Source organism: Oryzias melastigma, linkage group LG16 (genome assembly GCF_002922805.2).
Source record: "Oryzias melastigma strain HK-1 linkage group LG16, ASM292280v2, whole genome shotgun sequence".
Classification (NCBI taxonomy): Eukaryota; Metazoa; Chordata; class Actinopteri; order Beloniformes; family Adrianichthyidae; genus Oryzias; species Oryzias melastigma.
Genome location: NC_050527.1, coordinates 3,975,182 through 3,989,141, shown reverse-complemented (window position 1 = coordinate 3,989,141; position 13,960 = coordinate 3,975,182). Strand labels below are relative to the sequence as shown.

General features: G+C 41.8%; 1 protein-coding gene across 1 annotated transcript in view; it reads right to left on the bottom strand.

Moving 5' to 3' along the window:
* The window catches only part of cadm4 (cell adhesion molecule 4), a 221,148-nt gene extending 211,017 nt beyond the window's left edge, over positions 1-10,131 (bottom strand). The window contains exons 1-2 of the mRNA XM_024268263.2: positions 10,037-10,131; positions 9,765-9,926 (exon numbers count right to left, since the gene is read on the bottom strand). Of these exons, the coding sequence (XP_024124031.1) occupies positions 9,765-9,828 (64 nt within the window). The 5' untranslated portion in view covers positions 9,829-9,926; positions 10,037-10,131. The remainder of the gene's footprint in view (positions 1-9,764; positions 9,927-10,036) is intronic.
* Between the last annotated feature and the right edge of the window lie 3,829 nt (positions 10,132-13,960).

The window sequence follows — 13,960 nt, the reverse complement described above, 5'->3', positions numbered from 1 at the left end:
TTTTTGTTTTTTTTTTTAGTTTGAAGGATTTGTTTTTAAACTAAGTGATAGACAAGTCCAGCCAGAGTTATTCAAAACGGTTCATTTTTCAGCCTCTACAACAAAAGGCTGCAAAGCTGTTTGACTGAAGCCATTATTGCAGCTGGCAGAACTGTGTCAGTCCGCGAGTCAAGCTGGCAGAAAATTGGCACGATAATGACACAAAGAATCCGCTCAATTTTCAAAATAAAGCACCACAAGCAGCTTTTAACGCCTTGTGTGGTTACTACATCAACATTACTTCAGACAAATTGGAAAAAGACCACAGGGAAACAACTCTGTAAGTCTTGGATGCCATTTCAACACGACTGATAAGTCTGAGAGTTTCTTGGGAAAGTGAAATAGTATTAAAAGACTGTTTAGTCTAATCTGATCAACTATGCCAATCAATGCATTTTCTTCTGTTGGTCCCTTGATTTTGAAACTTTTGGATATACTTGAGAGCTGGGCAATGGTGGTGGCCAACACTCTTGCCTCACAGCATGGACGTCCTAGTTCAAATCCCACTATGGTCCTTTCAGTGCTTTCTCTCTTTGTGCATGTCTGGATTTTCTCCCGGAACTCCAGTTTCAGATGAAGCGTTGAAATTTAAATTGTCTCTAGGTGTGAACGTGTGTGTGGCAAACCATGTAGGGAAGTGGTTCCCAACTTTTTTCAGGCCACGGACTGGTTTAAATTAGACTATATTTTAACGGATCGGTCCAAACTGGACAGAAGTTGGCTTTTTAAGTTTCCAGTTTCTTAAAATCTATTTAGAAAATAAAATGCTACTACAAGTAATGTAGTCTGAAAATGTTTATATATATATATATATATATATATATATATATATTACCAATGAAGAAGACTCAATGAATCAAAGAGGTTGATTTGTAGGAGTCATTTCGTCATGGAAACATCACATGATTTTTTTTTCCCCATAGAATGACATTTTAACACTCAATCCAGGATCCAATGATATTTAGGGCAAAAAGGTTGATCACATTTTGTCTTTACATAAATCCTCATTCATTGGCTATTTTTTTCAACACAAAGGGACATTTTCTGTACTAAAGTTCTTGAACGGAGGCCTTCCTAATTCAGCCTTACTGTAGAAAAATTCTAAAATGTCCCTTTTACAAGTTTCCACAAATAAGCAACTTTATTTGATTGACTCTTCATTCTCTGTAAAATGTTTACAGCTGGTTTGAACATTGTGACGAAGATTTTCCCTTTAACGTCAAAGTGGATGCTAGCAACTAGACGCTTGCTTAAGCCGCATCCAACTTATAAAGCAAAATAAAATGACATCAGAAAACGGGTATTTTCAAAATATGATATAAACATGAATCCACTCTGTCTCCAACTTTATTATCTTTGTGTGAAACAGTCAATACTCTGCCGCATATTAGCCGGAGCGGCTTCTGCTACATGAGAACAAAACAGTCCCAATAATTCTCTATGTTGAGAAAGACTTCCGGGTTTGTCTGTAAAAAGCAACTTCATTGTTCTTTGAAGTCGGAGGCTCTTCTCTGGTTTCTTTTCTCCCAAAAGAAACTTTAAAAATAGGTTTTGTTGTTTGGTTTTTCTTAGCTTTTTAGCTAGCAATCCAGTTAGCCAATCAGGTAGCTGCTTTAAGTCATGTGACCAAGACAAATGTTATGAACAGAATCCAGCTATTTTCCAAAATAAAACTTCCTTCAAGATCAGAAAATAAACTAAACGGAAATTATTCTGTTATCACAGCTATTTCTTTTTTTCCTGTCTGCAGCCCGGTACCAAGTGACCCAGGGGTTGGGGACCACTGTGTACACCACGGTGTACCCCACCTCCCCCAACAGTAGCAAAGATAGCCTCCAGCATCCCTACAACCCCAAAAAGGATTCATTGGGCTTGTAAAATGGGTGGATGGTTATATGAGCCACCAATCGAAAGTAGCACGACATTTTGGGTTGAACCTGGGCAAACTAAATGGCAGCAGCGTTGTCCATAAATACAAAGTTCAAAGGTAATTGGAGAAAACTTTAACTCCTTCAAAAAAACTTCCTGTCTCAGTGGGTGGTAGCTTGACTCACCGAGCACAATTGTTCCTTGATTTATTGTAATCAAGAGTGCTGTAAGAGAAGTCTAGCAATAAGACCTCTCTGCACACAAAAATACATGGACGTCTTTTTGCAAAATCTTTTCAAGTAGTGCTTTGAGTATATAGTGAAGATTCAAAAATATGATCAAAGTTGAAATATGTTTGATTAAAAAAGTTGGGGAAATTGTCACACTGAGCATTTGTTGTAGCCACTTTATCTTTGTCTGGCATGGTAATAGCTGGACTGGATTTGCTGCACTTGTTGGAGAGACATTTTAAGAGTTTTCCCAGATAGAAAAGTCACTTGAGACCTCTTTGGCATTGTTGCGTCCGCCGCTCTAAAAATCTCCATCTGATTTCCCAGCAGATTGTGAACTGCCTTGACTGGCAATTTCCAGTATCCGACAATCTCTTCAAAGCAAATCTATTAATGGTGATGATATGAAAAAGGAGTTTAAATGGCAGAGAGATGAACAGCCTGGTGTATGCGTGGGTGTTTAATTCTCAGCGTTGAAGGACTGTGCAGCTTTTCTAAAAGTAGGAGTACTGGCCGTGAAAGGCAGTGGGAGACATTTCAAGACTTTTTTTTTTCTTTTGCCTGGATCCAAGTTTGTGTGTAGGTGTGACAGTCCAAGTGTAAGCCTTGATACCATCAATCATGACATCTTGTCCCTCAGGTGTGGTCACCTACACAGTGCTTGCCCTTTCTCCGTCTTTATCGTTGTATGCCACCATCCATCTCTCTAAGTCTGCTCTACCTCCTACTCACCTCTATCCCCTTCGCACTCAAACACCATGTATTTTTCTGCTTTGGGCACAGCTTCCTAATGCCACTGCTCCATCTTTTCTCTCATTTTTTTGCCATAGAAACCAGTCAGTCACTTTCTACCACAAACGTGGTCTTCTTTCTCTCATGTTTTTTCAGCACTTTTCCTTTTAAAGCTCAAATCCTGCAATCATCCACTTGTTTGCTGGACTCCTCTCCTCCTGACTTCCTCCTCTGCTCCACTGGTCTGTGACACATGCCCCTGGTGCTTTCCCTCTTTTCATTTTTTTCTTCCCTTTATTCTTTTTATACAGTGTGCAGCCAGCCTTCTCACCCTCTGTCACCATGACGCTTTCACTTTCCTTCCGTGACCCCATCAGCCTCCCAGTGCCCCAGCTAAGCCTGGTCACTCTTCATCAACTAGCCTCCCCTGAGCACATGGACCACCCACACCAAGAGAGAAATGGAATCTCATTGGCAGCCTCCACGCCCAACCTCACAGTTTCACCAAACTTTTCTGTGACCCTTCTTACTTCTGAATGAGCCCATCATTAGCAGCCATCCTTCCCTCTTCTCGTATCTATATTAAGTCTTCCAGATGTGCATTAGCCTCCGCACTGGCAAAGCGCGCCGCTTTCAGCTTCTCAATTTTACTCCCCTGCCCTTTTCAGCTCATTCAGCTTCTCTAGTCCAATCACGGCCGGCGAGGGTTCCGCCGCACCACCTGAGTGGGGATAATCACCTTGGTTACTGGCGTAACCGGAGGCTGCTGTCTAACCATGTTAGTCCTGTGCCCTGCAGGAGCCGTGGAGACAGGTGTCACAGCATTTAGAGAGGGTGTTAAACAAGCCCACGGCCAAGCAGGAGGCAGAAATATTTACTCCTACTCATGGAAACGGTGTCACCAATAGCAAAGAATGTTCACCCCATGGCGCTGGTGCTTTCGAGCTTCTTTAGAATTGGCGTCCCCTCTCACCCCGCCACAATTCAGCATTGACTGCCTTTGACATGAGTACACTTTGTACCCTAGTAGAAGGAATAAATAGCAACCGCCTTTGTGCTGAACCAAAAAGCAGTACGCTGATGTCAAAGTTTCATGGCAAACACAAACGTACAGTGTGGAGGGTCCACAGCTGGAGAAAAGCTGCTGGCTCAGGGGATATGGGGGTCACATGATGGAGAGCTGCACCCTGACCGGCTGCTTTTGCACTGATCTGATGTACTTAGGAGCACTGGATTGATTGGCAGCCTTCGGACGCCAGCAAATGGACGTGATGCCCTTGGCACAGCACTCTGCATTAAAAAACTTGAGTAGCAAAGTTGGTGAACCGCCAGTTGTTCACAGAGAGCGACACGTAAGGACGACATAGATCACCATTATGATAATCACAAGTAGCACTGTCTGGGGAATAGTAATGGCGAGGAGATGAGGTGGCAGCCATAAAGAGTGTTTCTACATTAGCGCAAGGCTGATTAGATTGATAGAAAGTTTCACTAATGGAGAATTAATCAAATGGTCAAATGAGAAATAAGGATTCAATTGCCAATTGGTGTCTTTGTGTGACCCTTTCAATCACCATGCATCATATTTTACGTGAACATGAACCTTTTCATGAGCACAAAGCATGAACCAAAACAGCAGGGTGGATGGGATGGAGCTAAATGGACTCGTGTCTAATTTCCCCTTTTTATGATGTAGTCACTGAAATCAGAGACCCAGATTTACAGAGATTTCCTGAAACATCTTTCACTTCTTCTCAAGAAAGTAGAAGCACAAATCGAATTTGAGAAGTTAGATCAGCTCTGAATCCCTTCCTGTCTGCAATGGTAATGTACAGGCTGACAGATGAGGTGAGACAGGAATCACCACGGACTGTGATGTTTGCAGATGATATTGTGATTTGTAGCAAAAAGATAGAGTGAACGAAGACATGACGTTGGCAGAATAGAGGATGGATAAAGGAAGCTGATTCGATGTGGCGACCCCAGAAGGGAGAAGCAGGAAGGAAAAGAAAAAGATTCAAACTTTTGTGAAAATTTAATAAAAATACAGTTTGACTGAAAAAGTTAGTGTGAAGTACCTGTCACTTAAGGCTTAAACGATTATGAGTTAGGCTAGAAGCATTTGTGTCAATATAAAAATAAGTGCCCCACTCTCGCCTCACTGTAGTGCTGAAGGAGGTTATTGAGATCCTCGAGACAGCAGAAGTTCAAAACAGAGACTGGGGGCAGATTAAGGTATAATCACTGTGAAACACATCAGTGGTACAAAAAAAAATTAGGAGTGACTTTCTCCCGCTGAGTAATGCATTCACCAAGCCCAGAGGAGAATGAAAACAGGCCACAAAAAGCCTCGTAACTCTTTCTGTTGTGACTCCCCCCCGAAGCTACACAATTTGTTTATGGAGCTTAAGCAGAGGCAGTTGCTCAGCTCAGATAGTGGGCCACCCTGTCAGGACCCTTTAGGACTGCATCAGTTGATCAAACAAGGTTGTGCACAACAGCAGCAGGGGGCGTAACACAAAACAAAAGGCTAATTTCTGCTGCTTTTTTGTGCGTTTTTGTCTGCGGACTGGCGTGTCTGCACCGTCTGCCAAGCTCAGGTTATCCGGATATTTAGACTTGCAAAAGGCAGAGGACAGAAGAAAGAAAAATCTATATCATTGTGGCACTGGAATCTGATTGAGCTCATTTACACAGCGCACCGGCAGATGGCAGAGGAGACAGAAACATGGTTTCGTCTTAATTAAATTGGTGACGAGTTCATTTTATTTTGAAGATGAATTACCCTGCAAAGTAAGGATCAAAGGATAAACCTTTAGATGCTTTAGAGGAAAAAAAGAAAGCAATCCAACAGCGAGTCTAGCAAAAAATCTCAACTCTGAGGTGAAACAAGCTCATTTATTGTTTTAAAGCTCTAGATCCCTGTAACCAGCAGTTTTAACAAATCTTTTAATAATTAATGTTCCAAAGAAACTAAAGTACACAGGCGTGCCTACACGTTTTTAGGTTGTGAACCCGCAGCGTTTCCCTTGATGTTTGTGTCGTCACGCCAAGCCTGCGATCTGTGACTCACTGTGACATTGATTTATGCGCGGCTTCCCCGCGCGCGTGTGCGTGCACGTTCGCACCCATACACCAGCTATAATTGGTATTCAAATCTCCTCCCACAAGTACGCCCAATTGCTGCCATTTTTCAACCAGGAGAGCCAAAGCCAAGGTCTAAACAGCATGAAGGGGAACAAGCTCAAACGGGTGGCTCTCATTACACACATTCGAAATAAACAAATGGAGGTGATTTAAAGCACACGGTGAGAAGACAGGTGGTAATGGAGGCATTGGAGAGGCATGGGAATGAGGTGTAAGAAGAGGGTTGATGGAGGGAAGTGATTAAAGGTGGTCAAAGTGAGGTGGGGTTGACTCCATTTGTTACTTTACGTGACGGGGAAGTTTGTCCGGCTCCACATAGCCTCCAACTTCTGAGGTATTTTAAAAGTGTTTTAGAAAAAAATATATATGTATGTTTTTTAAGGACATGGTTTCTGCAGACCGGCAGTAGTTAATCAGAATCAGAATACTGCTACCGCTGCAGACTGAGGGTTACAGATGCTAACAGGTAAAATAAACGGATCTGCAAGACAGGGGGTGTGGTGGGAGTGAAGCTGGACTTCTTAGAGACAGTAATGAGAGACGTAGTGTTAGGCGATATTGTAAAAAATTGTGTATCACGATATAAATTATTTCATATCGTAATAACGATAAATATCACGATGTACCACAATAAAGAAAATTTCTATGAAAAAAATTGACAAAAATGTAATTACTTACTTTTCTCTGATTTAATTGTTTCCAGTAACTTGAAAGTGAATTGTCACAAATGACAAACATTTTTTAAAGTGTACAACAGTTTCAAGTTTCTCAGTATGAAAGCACATTTTTGCACAAAAGTTCAGCAATAAAAATAAACAAATAAAAACAATGGAAATGATAGAAGACAAATGACACAATATGTATCGGCATATTGCCCAGCAGTAGAAAGAAGGATGCTTAAGAAAAAAATCCTGGATAACTCCGCCCATCCCCTCCACCTGCTCATGGACCAATGCAGGAGCACATGGTCAGTGAGACTAAGAAGACTAGGGGGTTTTCACAGTTGAAAAAAAGATTTGAACTGGACTAGGTCTGCTTAATTTGTACCAGATCGAGCCCTAAACCATTAGTTTGTATTCAGACTGGGTTCTACCGGGGATTTCTGTTCCGGACCAACGCTTGTAAACAAAACCATGTGACTAAAGATCTTTTCAGTTATGGGGTGGTCAAAACATTAAGAGGAAGATGGAGGCGCTATGGTTTGCAATCCTTGCCAGGTCTAGTTACTTATACAAACATTTTATTTAGCTGATCAATTTTGAACGTTTGTATTAGGCCAGGTTCAACACTTTTTCTGCTACTTTGGTACAGATGAGGCCTGCTGCAAGATGGTTATCGGGACGCCAGGGTTAGGAGGAGGTACGGTGTTTGGGACATATACATTGTCGAGAAAATGTGTATCACGTTAAGAGTTGTTTTAATTAGCCTGTATTTATCTGACTACATTTTAATGAGCTGCTGTTGCATTGCTTTGCCAGGGTTCTCTGCTAATGGTTGGCTACGGTGTCCGTTTTGGTTCAGTTGTTTCGCTCTCGGAGTGTATTCAGACTGAAGAATCCCAGAGCGAACCGAAGTTCAGTCTGATTGGAAACGAACTGAGACTACCTCGAAAGATGGATCCGAGAGCGGTTCCTGGTCCCGGACCAGAGTTCACTTGTGCATTTTCAGACTGAAACTTTGTTCCGGATTATCGAGGGAAGTCAACTCTGGGTCACATAATGTGTCCAGTCTGAATACACCCTTAGAAATTCACTACAGAGTTGTGGGCAGGACTGTTTGTGCGGAGTGAGCATGTACCCATTTCCCATCATCCATTGTCTACCCCAGGCCTATTCCTGCATGTTTTCAACACACCCTGCTGTGACCTCATCCAATTGGCTGGACACACCTGAACCAGGTGTCAATCAGTCATGAGTAGGGCTTGGATATCTGGAAACCATGCAGACACTACAGCCCTCGAGGCCCGGAGTTGCCTCCCTCTTGTTTTCACTCTCTCCCGCTTAGAGCCCCTCTCAGAGCAATAAGCATATTGGAGCTATCCGTACAGTTTTGAACCAGATTCCAGCTCAGACCAGGAAGATGTTAATGGATCTATTTGTCTGAAAGTGGATGCATCAGACTGCAGCGGAGCTTGTTGCTTGCCGTAGAAGCTTCTATGTCACATTTACAAGCTTTTTCCAATTGTATTTTTGTGTCTACTCTTGAATTACAACAATTTTCTTAGTATGTCATCCATAATCAGAAAAATGCAACAAAAATATTTAAAAAAACACCAAAAACATTATTTTCGTCGGAGTGGGTCTTTAAGCCCTGACTGTATGCCTGTCCCTCAGGCCTCCCTGTCAAACACTGTGAAGTCCGTCTGCCTTTCTTCTTCCTTTCTAGCCCTCTCTTCATTCTATGAAAGAGGGCAAAGTCTTCCAGCCTTGCCATTTTCACATGACCCTTTCATTCTGCTCATCCAATCCCTCTTTCCGTAGCTATCCGGGGATACCATCAACCCACCCAACCCCACTTCTCTCCTCCAACTCTTCCTTTACTCAAAAACTGTAAAGAAAAACGACCTAAAGGAGACCATACTTTCTGAGCAGAAACGGTACGTGTGCACCTACTTCAGAAACATTTTCACAGAGCTTTCTCTGCCTCGTTCCTCTGTCCACCTTGTGCATTTAACACCCCCCTCCCCAGGCTGCTGTCTCCAGGCCCCTGTCAGGCCCTAGATTAATGGCAATGATCAGTGAGCAACCCCCAGCTGAGGGTGCCTGCAGCTTAGCCAAACCCCTGCACTGTACACAACAACATCAGCACACGCGTGCACATGTCCTCATCAACGGACACCCAGACAAACACACACAATCCCCTCACACACAGTACACCATTTAGACTGCCATACCAACGCCTACAGCTCATGCATATAAATCAGAAAGCCACTGTCTTGGAGCAGACACACAAATGGGGAAAAAAAAAAGAAACGCACAGGAAAAGGCTCTCCAGAGAGGAAATCAATATACAAGCAAACGGTGAGGCAGCAAGGACCAGCCATCATCACTGGCTGTGGCAACACTCCGGACCAGCATTTAACCCTTTCCCTGATGATGATGCAGCATCACTCCTGCAGAGGATGCTCACTTTGACAGGTTTGTTTTGCAAGCAAAAGTTGCTCCACATCCCTGTTTCCAGCATGCAGGACCATCCCAGGCTGAGGTGCCCCAGTGAGCAGAGGGGATAAAAGCCGCCAGGGCTCTGCGGGAGCGATTACAAGGCTCTGTAATAGGATTGTTAAATGAAACTATCTGATAAAGGGACGTCTCAAAGGTCTTTTCCTGTCACTGCTGCGGCATAAAGAAGCAACAACAAACACTTCCCGCCGCTGGCTGTAGTGTCTGATACGCATCTGCTCCACTGCGGGCGTTTGTCATGCGCTCTCGTGGGCTGTGCGCGCGGGGATTTATGCACATGAGACTTTTTGTCACAGTCCTGCGGAGCAGCTCTGGCGCTAATCCTGGAGTAAAATAGCCCGATTAAAATGCTGTGACGCATGAGGGTCAGCGGAGCATGGGAAGACCCCGGTCCCGGATGGCTCATGTATGCTGAGTTTTTTTTTTTTTTTTTTCTGAGTCTTCACCTGTGCTGGCCCGCGTGCCTTTCCCCTCCAGCAGACTTGGGGGAAACTTGCACATGGAGCGCGCGCCGCACCAGCTCTCCGGATTCCAATCACACTCACTCACTCATGTGTCCGAGCCTTACCAGTGTTCACCAGGCAGGCGACCAGGATGATGGAGACCGGGACGCAGTAGTTCCAGGCGGCCATTCTTGGTATTCCTTAGTCTTGTTGAGTATTCCTCTTCTTCGCAGAGTGTTCGGGAACCCGCAGGTTCACTCTCCCGCAGACCTACAGCGACCGCGCACCTGTGTGTGAATGAGAGCGCGCGCGCGGTTGTTTTTTCTCTTTCTTTTCTCCTCCTCCCGGCGCTCAGAGCGTCAACAGCAGATCTTTACATAGCAGGGCTGTTACTCACACAACACACCCACTGCCTCTCCTTCCGTGGAGCCGAAATATGACGGCCCGGCCGGTTTTTCTTGGTTATTCTTCATTGTAATTGTACTTAAAGCTGGCCAATGGGGCGGGCTTACGCGTCTTTCTGACCAATGGCAGAGCAGGAGCGTGTGGAGGGGGGCGGGGGGCTTTGAAGCCAAGTGAGGAAAATTGGAGAATTGAAGAGGGAATGAGGGCATAGTTAAATGAAATCTGGTCGCTCAGTTAGGATTAATAAAACAATTTGATCACGTTCTGATGAGTAAAGTGGGGAAAAATGAATGTCTGAATGAAAAGAGGCTATTCATTTAACTTTAGATTTGATTAGAAATTATTATTTACACTGCAATACATCACAATTACATTCATTTATCATTTTTATTCAACACAACATCCATAAAAAAGCATTTTTTAGACTTTCTATAAGATTATTTTACCCAGAGAACACCTCTCATGTCGTAGAAATTGGATGTTTTGGTAACACTTTAGATGAGGTGCTGCAAAACACTCAATATAATGTTGACAAAGATAGTTAATGCATTTATTACGTTTATTAATATGGCCTTTGTAGACAATGGTGTCACTTTAGATGTTAATTAATCTTACTAAGTGTGCTAATAAACCTTATTAGGCATATTGTGCTAATATGTCTTAGTAAAAACCTAAAATTACATTAATAATGTTTGTTATTGTGTTAATAAAGCTTGTTAAAGAATCTTATTATGAAGTCTTACCTATGTTTTTCAAGTAAAGATGCCTAGAGCTTTCTAAAAAGATGTTTTTTTTTTCTTGGTTTGTATTGTTTTTCTTAAACATGAAAATGAAAAGAACTAAGATTGGCCAGAATACAAAGCCAGCTTACATGCACAGGTTTACTGCTCATCTGCATAAGTAGGAATAAAAAAAGTGGTTGTGCAAATTAGAAGGTAGGTAAAAGAAAAAAAAGTTACAAGGAAGGTTTCTGAAAGCTAAACTATTATATATATTTCTATTAGAAAATTAGAGTCCCCTAGTTGTGTGAAATTTGTTTTCCATATTTGACCTATCCTCTGGGGGAGTGGTGAGCTGCAGACACAGCTGCGTTGAGGACACATTTGGTGGTATAACACCCCCCTCCAATCCAATCCAATCTCTTAATGCTGAGTGTCAAGCTGGGAGGCATTGAGTCCCATTTTTAGTCTTTGGTATGACTCGGCCTGGATTTGAACTCATGACCTTCCAGTCTCAGGGTGGACCCTCTACCACAAGACCACAGAGCTGGTTATTATTTAAATGGATACAAGTTTTTGAGATTATAGCCATCACAGGAGGTTTTACGAGACCTTTTGGGGAACAATGATAAGACTTAATGGTAAAGAAATTATTAATAAATAGGTTGATTATAAGTTTTAAACACAGCTAGTTGACTCAGCTAGCAGGACTGACACATGGGAGACCAGTTTTCCAAGAGGTGCAATGACCTTATTCTAAAATGGCAAAACTCGTTATGCTACTGCCTAAAATACACAGTAAAAAGTGAAACATTGGATCAATTAACAAATTTAATTTAATTTGCTATTTAAAGATATATGTTTTTATCAAATTAAATGTTTAAGTTGAGTAAACTATCAACTAAATGTTTTAATTTGATGAAAACTAATCATTTAAAAGTAAAAAATTACAGAACTTTTGTTCATTGGTCCAATGTTTCAATTTTACAGTGCCAGAGTCTATGTCCCTGTCCCCAACCCAGAAAAAATACAGGGCTGTGTTAGGAAGGGTGTCCAGTGTAAAACTCTCAGCAAACCCCGACGAAGAATTATTTATACAGGATGGTTCCATAACAGAAAAACTTTTAAAAGTTCCTATGGATTAAGCATTTTTAGTTTTCTAAATTACTTCTTACTTCAAATTAAGATTCACTTCCAAACAATGCTTTTGCATCCAGAAGCAGCACTGCAGTGAACTAACCCAAGTTCATTCAGCTCACAATGGTCCAAAATTAAAACATATGATGAGGATGGGCTAGTATTTTCTGCTCAACTGCAGACAGAGCTATTAGCCCCCGCTTTAGGGTCCTTTTACCTTTATCCTCATGCCATGGCTGCAGGTTTTCCATAATTGTGTTTCCAGTCAGAGAGCGCTGCTCCATTATGAAAATTGTTTCTCTTTCCAGATCTCTTATTTTCCCTTCCCTAATCTTGTTTTACAGGCTACCATGCAGGCCACCGCCAAGGCCTGAGTCCTCCTGTTTCAACTGTGTCTTTGATGCCCCCCTCAGGTTGCTGTGTGTATCTCGCACCGTGGCTCACAGCCCTGCTCTGGTCTTTCATCTGCCACCAGACATGTTAGTTCTATTTGATTTTTAAAAAATCTACCAAAGGAGCATCAAAACAAAGCATTAGCATAAAAAATAATGACATCTTCCTTTGGCTTTTATTTTTTTAAACTGTTTGATGCATTAGAGAAGATTCCGTCCTTATTAATTCCATTCTTCTCCACATTTGACCCAGTTGTTTTGGCAAGGATAATATTTGCCCCACCAATTCCCCAGTTGCCAACCTCTTCCATTTTTTTTTTTTTTCTGTCAGCATCTGTGAAGCATTGGCAAAGCGTCAGTGGCAGCGGCGCCCCCCTCACCAGATGGGGCATTGTCAGGGAGTAATGAGGGGAAAACACCTGCTTCTCCGTCAAACTCCACTCCTTCGTTTTTTAGCCATTTTGACACAATAACACACATACGCAGGAGGCTCATGCAAAATCAAGTGGCCATGACAGAAACAGAGGCAGGCAAGGACATGCACTAACAAATGTTTAGCATCCCCGCACTAGGTGGCATGGTGTCATGTTCGGTACAAGTCACTTGATGTGCAGAGTGAGACAACTGCAGTTTATAGCTCATCGCCAACTCTCTGTCACTTTGTTTTTACCTTGAGGAAGAGTAGTTGAAAACTCCAGCCTTTGACCTCAAAATTGGTTCCTTTGTGTGACATTTTTGGCCATTTCAGAACCACAGATGACAAAAGTTGCATTACTTGCAATAATACTAGTGTGAATGCTTTTTGCTAAATCTGATGGCTAAAAATGCTGAAGCAATTTACTCTAATTTCTGAAAGGATTTGCTGAAAATGTAGAAGCTATTTGCAAAATACAAATTTGCTGAAAATTTTGAAATTTTGTTAAAGAACTAGGAAAACCCGCTGAAGTAGGCCTAAATTTCTGGAAACAACTAGTAAGTTTGCTTAAAAAATCCCAACACATACCAGTTTTTCAAAAATATTAATTGTGTTGCTTGAATATGAGCCAAACTCTAGATTAGCCCAAAAAAACCTTAGTACATGCCAAATTAGCCTAAAAAGCTAGCACATTACTAAAATACTAGCAAAAATCCATTATAGCTTAAAAATCCTCAGTAAAATTAGTTAAAATGTTAGCCTGTTATTAAAATATAAGCTAAACTCAAAAGTAGATGACAAATTAGCCAAAAACGTTAGCCTCTTCCTCGCTAAACTCAAAAACAACCTAACAACCTTAGTAGATAAGAAATTAGCCAAAAAACGTCAGTATGTTGCTAAAATGTTGGATAAAATTAACATAAAAAACCTCAGGAGATGCCAAATTACCAAAGTGAGGTAGTATAACAACTCATTGCCACATAATTTAAAAATTACTGGAAAAAAATGTTTCAAAGAGCACAAAGTTTTTAAAGAGTTTGAAAAATTTCTCATTTATTTCATATGGGGGATATTTGGCTCAATATTTCAAAAACTATAAACCAAAAGTACAAGCAGTAATTTCCTGAACGAGCTGAGAGTGCGGTTGAGTTTTTATGTGCCGAAAAACTTACAGAAATTAGCAGGAATACGTGAATGGTTTGAAGCATTCACACAATGAGTAGCCTATACTTTTCACTCATAATGAAGTCCAA